Source organism: Pezoporus flaviventris, unplaced genomic scaffold (assembly GCF_033815535.1).
Source record: "Pezoporus flaviventris isolate CSIRO_AGI_PZ_B2104156 unplaced genomic scaffold, CSIRO_AGI_Pfla_v1 ptg000005l, whole genome shotgun sequence".
Lineage (NCBI taxonomy): Eukaryota > Metazoa > Chordata > Aves > Psittaciformes > Psittacidae > Pezoporus > Pezoporus flaviventris.
Window position 1 is genome coordinate 3081295 of NW_026892553.1, and position 12660 is coordinate 3093954.

A 12660-nucleotide genomic window follows, 5' to 3' on the forward strand; every position below is an offset into this window, starting at 1 on the left:
GGAAATGGCTCAAGAGGGGATCTGGAAGTGTTTAAATCTATTGCATCCCTTGGGGCTACTGCATGTACTTGTAGCACTTATAGTAGAGTTCATGTTAAATCTGGCAGTTTGGGGAGCCTTTATTGCATTTGGCAAAGTTTTCCTATCTTAGCTTAAGTACTGTAGTGCATAAATAAATAGGAACTGATCTCTTGGACTGTTGATTTCTGGAAAGAAGATAGTGGAATATAATGGAATATGGAGTGGTCAAGGGCTATGAACCTGCTGGCTTGCTTTTGCTGCTGGGGTGTTGTGGGAGGAGGCTAAACCCATCTTTTGTTCTCAAACAGATTAGAGTATTTTAACAGCAAATACCTGCAGAAGATCCTACTTCGAGAATACGACCAGCCAAAATCAAGTATCGTGCTTCTCTATGAAAAGCTGGAGCGGAAACACGCCATTGAGCTGGCAGAAGCAGGGCAGCTGGGGCACAGCCTGTCTCACCCATCCTTGCTGTGAGTGCTCCCTCTCCTGCACTTGTTCCCTTTCTGTCACTCGTTCCAACCAGAGGGAACAGCTACTGAAAGCTTTTGCACACTTCTCAAGCTCCGCTGCTCTTCCCTGCTGGGTTGTCCCATGGGAAGGAGGAGCACAGCCTGGACAAATGCCAAGTAAACATGATTTAAAGATTAGTAGGTGGGTATTAAAAATGGTCAGGTGGATGAGCAATGTACTGGCGTGGATGAACACTCTTCATTCATGAAGAGAGGTGAGCCTCTTTTACGTGGAGGCTGGCCTGTATCCCCCCCTCAGAATGACACAGCAATGGTGCTCGGAGGAAGAGGCTTTTACACCATTTTTTTGATGGCTTTGCGCCGGTGTGTGAACTGAAGGAGCCAACGATGAGAATGAGCATTGGCTGAGATGAAAGGGTCAAATATTTGTGTGTCAGAATGGCCAATCTCATCCCTTACAGAAGGTTCTGCTCTGCCACAGCTCCCCACAGCTATTCTGTCTACCAGAGAGCACATGGATGGGACAGCTCTGATGCAAATACCAAATGCCCCATCTGCAGTGAGCTCCATCTGCAAGAATTATCTGTTGCTTGTGCTCCCTGGTGGTGGAATCTAAAAGGGCTGCCATGAACACTGGGCTTTGGGGACGCACTGATTGTGCTGCTGAGCATCTTCCAAAATAAGGCATTCTGGTTTTCTTTGCAGCAACAATGACAGGACTGTCATAACAGACACAAAATTGGAGGATACTCTGAATCCGGCTGTCCTGGATAACATACAGGAAATATTGGCAAGGAACCTGTATCGAATAAGGAGAACGGTATAACTTTTCCCTCAATCTGTACTTTAGATGTCCAATAACAAAAGTTATCTCAGTTATCCTAACAGCCTGAGCAGATGTTATGAATATTTACATAATTACTAATGATGTCTCTTTGTGAGCAGAGAATAGTTGGCTGTGTGAAGCCAGATCCAGTTTCCAAGTCAGTGGCACATTTCTGTTTGCAGCATGACAGCTTTTGAAAGGTTCACCCAGTCAGCCTATAATTTCACAAAGTATTTCAGGCATCAGCACCCAGAACCAGAAAAGAGAAAGGAGGAGCACATGGATCTTCAGGCATCAGGTTAACAGATCCAGCAGCTGCAACAGCTCCTGGTTACCTACAGGGATGGGGTTATCCTCACATTGTGTTTTTTCCCATAGAACAGGGCACAGTCAGTGAGCTGTGAGGGAGACTTAATCTGCAGATGTGTTAAAACTGCTTGACAGTTCTGCCATGGAACTGGTGCAACTGGTTAAATAGCACAGAAACCATTTGCTGTTTACAGAATAACTTACGAATGCACAGCACCTAGGACTGTGCATTTTAATCGCTGTTCGCACGGCGATACATGGAGCCTTATCCTTAAAATCCACCTAAGCCTTTGTTTTACGGATTACGCATGAAATACTGAGTCCTTGGGGATGTGGCTGGTGCTGGCAGCTCAGCACAGAGGGATCAACCTCCCCCTCCTGTGCCTGTCCTGATCTGGGAGAAGCAACTGGATATGGCTGGGAGGGAACCTATAGGAATGGTGAATGGGATGAAGATGAAGGCACACCTCTTGTTTGCAAATCTGCCTAAATCCAGCCTCACCCCTTGTAGTGACGTTATAGTGACAATGCCAGCTGATGTTAATGAGAGATATAGCTTTGGTTGGTATATGGCTTTTGAAGCAGGATTTATGGTTCCTGTTGACTGTGTGATTTATATCTGAAGTCGGGCTGATATAAAATATTGGAGGGTTGGGCAGAGGCACTGAGGCTGAAGACACCTTGAATAGAGAGGTTGATGTGTCACCTGGACTAATAGAGAAGCGTATCTGTCTTGTCATTCAGTGATCGCTTGGGCAATTTTGCATAAAGAAGCAGATTTTGGAGACCCATCTTCCTTCTTTGGCTCTTTCCCTCCATCCCACCACTCTTACTTGGACAGATCAGTTTAACCCCATAACTAGGCAGGATGGTTACAGGGGGTGAAGGACCCTGAGGGACACAGGTATTAGTGAGGGGATGCTGCTGCTGAGAGAGGGATGGTCCCATGTCTGACAGTGGTCTCTCTGGTGCAACATGCAGGGACCAGCGTACAACAGGCACACCCTTCCCGGAGAAACAGAGCCTGTGGAGCATGCCAAGGAGATCCTGATCCTCCGGCACAAGAGCCTGCAGGTGGAAGTGAGAGGGAGTGATACGGTCAGCTCCAGGAAGGAGGTAAGAGACAGCAGTGAGCTCTTGGACCTTCAGAGACCGTGCACAGGATGCTTCCCCTGTGCTAGTATAACTAGTGCTAGGAATAGTGCTGTTTAGCGCTGGTGGTATTTCTTTTTAAAGAGAAATCCTGTTACCAAAAATTAAAAAAAAAAAAGTGTGTCTCAATCCTAAATTACATTCCAATGAGTAGGAAATATTGAGAAATAAAACCAAAACAAAACCAAAATCCAACGCAACTCCTAACAAAAAAAATGAGCCATCTTGCGTGCTGCGCCACTCAGTGCTTTGTGAACACAGGCTTCCATCCATGCTAGGAAAGTTATTTACTGAGCAAATGTTATTAATTGGGTTTCAGTCTGTGGATTCAGAGGTCTGTTTTTCCCATGTTTTCTTTTCTGGGAGATTTCGTTAAAGGCAGGAATTTGGTTCACCCATTGTCAGTGGTCCAAGATGGACTGTAAATATTTGAAACTCTTCAGTGTTGTTTTTTTTCCCCAACTCTTTGAAATGACAGAAGCATTACTGTGAGATTCCTTATTTATTCTGGAGGTGAGCTTTTTGTTTTTAAAAGCAGCTATGGTTCTGGGCAGACTTGAAGAAAGTAAAATAGAGGGAAGTGTTGCATACTGGATTCCTGAGAGAACTGCTTTGAGTCCAAATTCACTGCTGGCACAGCTCCATGTCAGTTCATGTTATGAATTAGAGGAGAAACAAGGTAAATATAATGTCTGTGGCTGATGAAGACTTTTGCTGACTTCTCTGGAGATCAGTGGAAGAAGTTGGGCCAATATTTCCCTGTAGAAAGATGAAATGGTCCAGGAATGTTTCATGAGGAGCAGGCTTGGTCTTTTCAGTTCTTTCCATCCTCTGTAATTCTTGCTCTAGAGGAAAAGCAATTCATATTATTGCTCCCAGACCCTCAGGTCAGAAGCAGTAATTGCTGAGCCATCCCTAAATTTCACCTGCTGCTCTTAATCTTAGGTTTTGATGGCTTGAGCTAGAGCACTATCCAAGTGCAAACTGTGGTCTTTAATCTGGGCAGCAAGGCTCCATCACTAAGGAGAACAGAATGACCTTTTAAAAAGAAATAATTTATCTTCTTTTATTTAGACAGTGATTTTTGCATGACAGCACAAGAACTTGGGACTGCTGCAGGCTTTCTTTTGCTCTGATTTCTTTGTTCAAATGCCAGTCATTGAAGAGCCCACCGAAAATGGCAGTAACACACCAAATGCTGCTTCTTCTCAGCCCTTCATTCCAGAAAGGTGTTCCGGCTCTTGCAAACAACTTAAAAGACTTAATTTGATCATTTACATGCTGATTGGTACTTACAATTCAAAATAGATAGGCAAGAACATGGCATGTTCCTGTAGAACATTTGGTATAATTAAATTTCAAAAGAACAACATCAAACCAGGGCTGATTTTGAGCACGTTACATTCTTTAAGGACATTTGATTGTTAACCCTTGTGCTCCTGCTTTCCCATTTGCTGCTGCTCCCATTAAGTACTGCAGTGCATTTGGAAGGAACTTGAGCACCTTTGGGAACACGGTTTCTCCTGCCACTTTGCATGCTTAGAGCTGGCCTTGAGAACAGAATGTTTTGGGGGAATTGCAAAAGCAGTAGAATTCACTCTCTATATATGCTGATTCATGGGTGGTGGCTAATATCCTATAGGGATGGCAAATGCTCCTATGGATTTTGTGAAATACCAGTCTGGTGCTGAATACTGCTGTCTCTAGCAGTCGTTTGTTGGTGCTAATTGCACCTCTTTACAGCAGCTACCTTTCCTTTGTGCCAGTCCAAGTGAAACAGGTGTAAATATGGAGAGCTGATTCCAGTGACATCTGTAGAGGAGACTCTAAGCCCAAGAAGGATCCCTCTGCACCCAAAAGGAAAAGTCAGGTGTGTTGTCTGTGATCAGCAGCTTATCTGCTAATGTTTTAGAATAGCTGCCTCATTTTTCTCCAAATAGAAATAAGGTGATACCCAAAAGTGATGGGATAATGTGCTAGAAGAGCCCCAGAATATTAACACAAGGTGGGAGGGAGGGTAGGTGCTGTTCCTTCATGCTGTAGAAGGACATATTGCAGAATTCATCAGTAGAAGGAAGGAAAGTTGTGCTAAAATGTAGATCTCGTCCCATTAAAAGCAGTTCAATATTTTAAATTTTAGGGAAAAATGAAATCACTTAGATTTAATTTCATGTCCAGTTGACAAGCAAATGGCATTTTTCTATTTAAAAAAGAGATGAATGAAAAATATAGCTAGTTAGTGTTTGAGATCTTCCTAATTGTCAGTTGCTCCATCTTTTGTAGTCCCAAAGGGAAGTGTTTGGCCTTCCAGGTTTTGAGTCAGCAAGAAAAAACTTGATGCTGTCACGTCACACATCTTTCTGTTCTCCATTTCACCACGAGATGGAAGCATTACAACTGTGTTTGCAAACCCAACTGGAAATCAAGGAACTGAGAAACAAACTTTAAGCAAAGGGCCACTGAAAACCCTCTGGTGCTGGTGGAGTGCCTGCACGTCTTCTGTTGCCAGTCTATTCGATAAAAGCTTTGGTGACATGTTCAATCAGTTCGGTGTTATGTGCTGAGTGAATCCTTAAAAAATCCCTTTGGTTCAGTAGAAACACTGCTGCTTCTGCTTGCTGGCTGTCTGCTCATATCGTTTTTCTTTTCTAGTGAAGCTGGTTACTCCTTTGCTATCAAAATATAAAGCTGTTGCAGCTCAGTTGGATTTGTCTTGTAATTTATCAGGTGAGGGTTGGTCTTTTCCTCCTGTATCAGTCGCCACAAAATAAGGGATGCGTGGAAGAGCATATAGGTCTGTGGCTGCACTAGGCTCGGGAGGAGCCAGCAGTGAAGCTCATCTTGCCTGATGGACAGTCCATCTCCCTCCACTGTTGGTGTGGAGAAACCAGTGCCCTTGGCAGGATAGTCACCTTTTCTCTCTAACCTGGGTGGCTTTAGGTGTCTACTGCACTTTAGGTGTCTACCTTTGCTTTTACAGTACTGAGAGATGTCTCTTAGGCTGTGTTACAGGCCCCTGCTAACGAGAGGTTGGAGGGTGAATCAGGAAGGCAGAGAAGTAAGAAAAGAACAATCTTCATCCTTCCTGAGCCAACAGTGCAGGTTAAATGATTTACACCAGGCAGAAAAGCCTTGGCAAGGCTACGAGGTGATTTCAGATCTGAATTGCAGCCCAGAGGATTAACTCCAAAACTATCTATTTCCAACAGAAAATTTGCCTTCCTTCGCCTGAGGACAAAATTCCTGCCGAATGCTGCTGCTTCCTGCATCTGTGCATCACCCTGGCTCTGAATGCTGTCCAGATTTTGGGCTTGCCTTATTTTAGGCAAGGATCCAACACAGAGTACGCTGGCAGGGCAGTCTCTGAGACCCAGGGTAGCTTTTATTTACCACTGAGCACCCAGAAAATCCTTGCACCTGTAGCCAGGCAACTTTGGCCTCTTTTCTTCTGCCAAACACGAGTACACTCCCCCAGAAGGAGCTTATTTGGAGCTGCCTGCAAGCCATGTGCACAAATGACATACTGCCTTTGGTAATTATGTCGGAGCCCTTTCATGGAGCATGCTCTGAGAATCGTTAAATGCCCCTGGGAATGGCTTTCCAGGGAACTGGGCGCTGCTGTTGGAGCCTGGAAGGCATTGTTATTAAAATGGTCAATAAAAGTGTGAACAAGGGATGGAGGGCACCGGCCCTCATTAGGGGAGGGAGGAGAACGAACTCAAACAAAATGCAAACCAGGCTGGGAGATGTCCAGAGTTATTGGCAGTCTGGGTTGCTGGACTGAAGTGCCAAATCACAGCTGCGTTAGGAGGCTTATTCCCAGTTTGCAGAAGCACTGAACAATTCAGGCAGCATTGTGCTACCTGAGTGGTTTGTTTTTTTTTTTTTTTCCCCCTTTTTCCCTTTTTTTATTCTGTTTATTTATTTATTTATTTATTATTTATTCCCCTGAAGGGTAGAGATTAGCTCTGGAGTGAAAGCACAGGGAGCTCATTAGTGCAAGCTCCTTACCTGCCTCCTTGGTCTGCAGCCAAAGCGAGGGAACAGCCAAGGTGAGAAATGTCCATGTCCTGAGGATGGGCTTTGACTCCTGCACTCGCCTGCCCTGTCCCCCCCACCGTTCCAGGGCTGCTCATTCCCCTCCTATCTGCCGAATCACTCCTGGAGAGCTCAGACCTCTTCCCCCAACTCGAAACAAATCAGTGTCTGTAAATATTTCCTCACATCTATCCGGTCTATTTTTAGCTATAGTCCTTTTGGTTTTCTTGGCAAAAGTAAAACGAATGGAAACAGAGTCCTTGGAGATTGCAAATGGGTTGTTTATGAAGCAGGAGTGTCATTAACAGACTTGCTAGCAATCTTCATAAATGCATTAAAGTACTTTTCTTCCTTAGTCACAGAAGGATGACTCCTACTCATCGCAGGGTGACTCCAGCATGCAGCCCAAGCTGTGTCGTTCCTTCACCGGTAAGCTGGGGAGCTGGTGGGTGCTGGTGGTGATTTCCTATCTCCCCTGAATGCCAGGACCCATGCCTGTGGGGTGGCCCAGCTGGTGACAGGGAGGATGTGCTGAGTTTATGGCATATCCATTACAGGGTTTGGACATGGGAGGCAGTCAAGGCACAGCCTCCTGCCCTCCCTACCTTGCAGCCAGCAGCAGCAGGAAGACCTGGGCTGTGTGTTGCAGGCAGAGTGGCAGGGGCATCACTCCAGCCGGGGGGACAAAGTGGTGCTCCTTAGATGAGCATCATGAGTGAGCTAAGTGCCTTTTCTCAGCCCGACCTGAGACAAGTCATGGTCTAGTGGTGGACTTGGCAGAGTTGGCTTAATGGTTGGACTGGATGATCTTAAAAGCCTTTTCCAACCTAAATGATTTTAATATTCAGGTGTGCTGGGACGCACTGCTGGCAGTGAAGGTGCTCCAGGCAGCTGCTCAGGGGCAGGCAGTGATGCTGGGAATCATCACAGTGAGAGATCTGTCCCAGTCCAGGTGTTTGACCTCCTTATTACTTGTGTGCTGCAAGGGGGTGCATGAGTTTACACAGAGCTTTCTTGTCTCTTATGTCCAGCCAGGACAGGAGCATTTGAAAGTGGTACTGTTCTTCATGTTCCACCAAGCACTAAGATGTCTGGCAGTAACTGCAGATCATTCTGTCTATGGTGATGCTACTGAATAAATGAAACGCTTATAAAAATAAATTACATTTCAAAACATAAAGTTTGTGCCAAAACTATTTTCAAAAATTAAGATTATTTCTTTCATTAAGTATTATTAAAATGCATTTTGAGTGCACCATTAGCAGCACTGTCTGCTTTAAATATCAGTCACAGAAAGATTGGTGGTCAAGACCTCATGTTTTCATAAGCTTGAACCCAATTTCTAGATAACCGAAAGCTTAGTTTTCAAATTAAAAAAAAGAAAAGGTTTATCAATGAAGCTTCACACAAGATATCGCTGGTGAAAACTGTAGGCAGTCATTTCAGCCTCGAAGCACAGTGGGATATTCAGTGGGAAACTGAGCACTGAATTTTTACAATACTTGGCATAAGAATTGTGCCTGTGAAGGTGACAATCCTGTCTGTAAAAGTGGTTGTACAAAAGAGTCAATGTTTGTTGGAAATAACAAAAAAAGTAAAGTTGATTCCCAATATAGGCTGAGATAGATGAAGGGACTGGGACTAATATTAATGTACAGAATGTTTCTGTATTACGTATGTTTATTACATACACGTTTCTTTTCTATCTTTTTTCGTCCTTCAATTTCAAACATTTGCTTCCTTTGTACTTTTCTTTAAACACTTAACTGAAAACTTTCTAAATAAAGAGCCATGGTATAGCTGGCACCTTCTCTGCACAAAGGTAACTAACTAGTTGCAAGAGTGGATGGGAGGAACAGAAGCGTGTGGCATTTGTGTGTTCATAGGATGGACATCCCCTGGGGATGTAGCTATTTTGATCCATAGTTTACAATGAATGTTTATATTCTTCCTGAAGAACAGCCTGAATGTAAGGAGAGAAAGTGATAAGAAGCAGTGTTTTTCTCTCCCCAGGAAGATGTGAGCACAAAAGCCCCCAACATACTCTGGTAACAGGGCTGTAGGAGACTATAGCTCTTCGGTCATGATTGCTTGTATATCCACCCCAAAAATATCACTTAATGTGGCAACAGGATATGATAGATGCTCTAGCAGGACACCTGCATCTTGAAAAGCTATTTTAAGGTAGTCACCAATATGATTTTTTGTTCTGTAAAGTTGCTGGTGGGCGCTGTCAAAAGAATGATGATATTGATCCAGAAATGTAACATATTTCACAGTACAAAATAGGGTTTAAATTGTCTTATTTTCCCCTTTTTTGTCTTCCATTGAAACACTGATCTTTGTCTTCTGTTTTATAATTGAAAAGTGATCCCTGCAGTGGTATAGCTCATCCACAATGGGCAAATGGCCACCTCCAGTACCTCTCGGTATTCCTTCATTCCCGTTGACCCACAAAGGAGAATGCTTCTCATACAAGTTGGTGCTTTTCTCTTCCTGCAGTGGGGAATGCAGAAAAGCTTCTGGAAGTGAAGCAGAATCGGTCCAAGTCAGTGTGTGTTATCCCACCACTGCAGCCCAGCGGTGCAGCCTGTCGGGAGAAGGAGGAAGTGGAGAAAGAGCTGGCTTTGGAGATGTGAAATCACAAGAGATGCTTCCAATGTGAGGGATCTGACTGTTTCATGGATGTCTATGATACATGTAGATAATGTAAATAAGATGCATACTGAAAGGGACAATATGGACAGGGCAAAATATTCTGAGTGGTTTGCATCAAAACACGTGCTCTTATCAAAACCCCAGCGTTGTACAACAGGAACCAAGGGCAAAGATGCGTGGCTGAGCACTAGCAATGCAAGGTAATGTCTGAGAGAGAATGTCTAAGAAATGGCTAGGAAAAATTAGTCTTTTCAGCCTGGGAAAATTGATGAAACTGTCTATAACTGCGATAAAGGATGTTTTAATAAGGTGAGATATCAGATCTTCTCATTAGTCAGCAGGGATAGACTAAACAGCAGGGAGCATTTAGATTAAACATTAGGAAAAACTTCATAATCTCAAGGAGGGCTTTATTAGGCAATGGAGAGTGTCACTAGGAAAGACAGCAGAGCCAGCAACAGACCCCTTCTGCTCCTTGGGAACTGGAGCCAGGAAGAGGAACCAGGTCCTGCTTCTGGACATTAATCATGTAAGTCAAAAATTAAATCAATTAGTTAAATAAGTGTTTTGTTTTACCAGAGGGACTGTCCCACACCCAGACACGGTTCTTTTAATGGAAACTTATTATAGCTTTATTAAAAGGGGAAAATATAGTCTTATTAAATTTTTAGCATTTATATAAGGAATGGTTCACCTCAGAAAATAAGATGGGGAAGCTCCACATCCAGTGGCAATACCAGGAGACGAGTGTGCCATCCCTTAAACAGAAGAGCAAGCAAGTGGTTGGTGGTTTGCAGCAAGCCTGCAAAGGGTCCCTCAGATGATCACTGCTGTCATAGCTGAGAGGGTCAGAGGAGGTTTGAATGCGTCTTCTTAGAGGACATAGCAGAGAGAGAGAGACCCAAAACCTTGCTGCCAGGGCCGCTTCTGCCAGGAAAGGTGTGATCCCCTTTGCAGAGTAGATGCAAAAGATGCAACTCCGGTGGTAGCATCTGAGGAAGATGGATATCTTCACATTTGGGTAATTTTCTTTGAAACTCCAGATAAGTGTCCAAGCCTTCGAATTCTTATCCTTAGCTGATAGGGTAAGTTAGAGCATTGCCAATATTGACATTTTTCTTTCTCTTCCCCTTCCTCTGCATTGAAGGATTCAGGAGTGTTTAATCTGAGCAAGTGACTCTTTCTGAAATAAGCATAACAGAAATTGTAGGAATTCACAACCCCCCCCTCCAGGATACTTGCAGACTTTCAGAGCTAATCTCCTCTCTGCAGTAATACTCCACCAGGAGACCACTGCCTGGTACAGTGGGGTTTTCATTTTAACCTGAAGACACAAAATCTTGTGTATTTGCTTTGCAATGATGTGGACGTCTCATTTTCATTTGAATAAACTTCTTCACCGTGAACTGACATAAGCTAATGTAGTTCATTTCAACTCAAAGGCCCCTCTTCATTGCCCCATCACTGGAAATTCACCTCATTGCAAACAAAAATTGGACCTTTTAGCCTTATGTATGTATTTTGTGTGCATATACATATATGTATTAATTGACTTTTAGTATATGTTCATTGTTATCTACACTTTATTAAAATGTTGGTTTGTTTCTCATTTTAATCTGCCTTGTGTGGGAGTCTTATGGATTTGTCAGCCCTCGATGTAGAAAATTGCCCATCTTTGAACATCTTGTAATATGGAACATAGTGCATTGCAACATACTCATATATGTTTCGATTTCAATTAAGTATGCTGTGTTATGAGATCATCTAAGAGTTATTACCTCCTTGCATCCGCAACATGCTCACAATGATGTCAGTGGTGGCTGGTGACACACGGGTGTCTCTCTGGGTGTCATCGGTCCGGCACAGTAAGCCTGTCAGATCCGCTTTGAACAGTGGTGCATTCAGCTCTGCCCTGTGCAGCCTTTAGTCAGTGATCACAAGATCATGAGCAAGGCAAGCGATTGTAATGAGTGAGGAAAATGGTCTGTTTATTGGTGTATGCAATTGAATACACGTGAGAGGGGAAAAAACTACTGAACCTGAAGGTCCTCAGCTCCCCGGGGTTGAAATGTCCACTGTTCCTTGGAGTTTAATGTTCACAGCATATAAAAATTCTCCTTAATTTCTGCACAGTAAATAGCCATAGAAAAATTTTCTAAGATGTGTCCTTTTTATTCTGTAGCTGGAGAGCAAAAAGGAAAACAAATCAAGTTGCTTGCCAAGGAGTTTTTAATCAAGATTTTTTTAATCAAGGATAGAAACTTTGTGAATCCTTTGGTTGATTCTTGCTTTTTGATTATTTGTTTGGTTTTGTTTGTTTTTATTTTGCTTTTGGCTTCTGAACTGTCTTGCTTTTGTCCAATATATCTGGCTGTCTGTACCATCTTTGTCTTGTACAGCATCTATCATGCTTCTGGGCGATGGATACTTAAATAGTGATATTTCTCTGTTTGAGTTTCCCATTGTGTAAAATGAGTTCCCTGCAATATTGTTATGAGCTACCAAGGACCTTATCAAATGGTGGTTGTTCTGGCATGTGTAGATTTATTTGTAATACTGTAGTAGGCAACAGAAATAGTTGGAAAAATCAGAAAATTTATCTGGAATTTTATTTGATGTGGAAAAAAGAAAAAAAAAACACATTTTGCTTGCATTTTTCCAAAATGGTATAATTTTCATCTTGCACAACAAGAGACATTTCAATGCCAGCTTCCATCAATTCCAGATGTGGCTCAGCTCCAGGTGTGTGTTTCAGTGGCTTGTGGCTGCAGATGCTGCTCCAGCCAGCCCTGCATTGCTATACCCATGCACTGCTGTGTCCTGCACAGATCCCAGCCCATTAATCTGTTCCACCCCTGCTCTGCACTGCTGGTACCATAAATACCTCTCTGCTGTATTAACCATTTGCTTGATCTGCAGAGAAGACAATATTCTGTGCAGTACATACTTTCCCAATGAGTCATTCTGCCCCAGATTTAACCTTCTAGATACTATGGATTTTTTCTAAATGTTTCTTTACAAAATATAATAGCACAGCTAAAGCTTTCATGAAGTATTTTCCAGTTGTTTAGTGGCCAAGCCCTCTGACTAGTATGGATTTCAGCCCAAAATACCTTTGATAATCTTTGCCAGTATCCAGTGTTGGTGGTCTTAAAATTCTACAACTGAGTGGAAAACTGTTAA

At 43.1% G+C, this 12660-nt stretch overlaps 2 protein-coding genes across 3 annotated transcripts in view; one reads left to right on the forward strand and one right to left on the reverse strand.

Moving 5' to 3' along the window:
- Positions 1–10170, forward strand: part of LOC133265310 (sodium/hydrogen exchanger 2-like) — a 28750-nt gene extending 18580 nt beyond the window's left edge. For both annotated transcript variants that reach the window (XM_061445684.1, XM_061445686.1), the window contains exons 8-12: positions 330–494; positions 1200–1314; positions 2611–2745; positions 7176–7248; positions 9322–10170. In XM_061445684.1, coding sequence (XP_061301668.1) covers positions 330–494; positions 1200–1314; positions 2611–2745; positions 7176–7248; positions 9322–9458 — 625 coding nt within the window. In that variant the 3' untranslated portion in view covers positions 9459–10170. The remainder of the gene's footprint in view (positions 1–329; positions 495–1199; positions 1315–2610; positions 2746–7175; positions 7249–9321) is intronic.
- Positions 1–12660, reverse strand: part of HMGN5 (high mobility group nucleosome binding domain 5) — a 234151-nt gene that overhangs the window by 91140 nt on the left and 130351 nt on the right. The window lies entirely within an intron of this gene.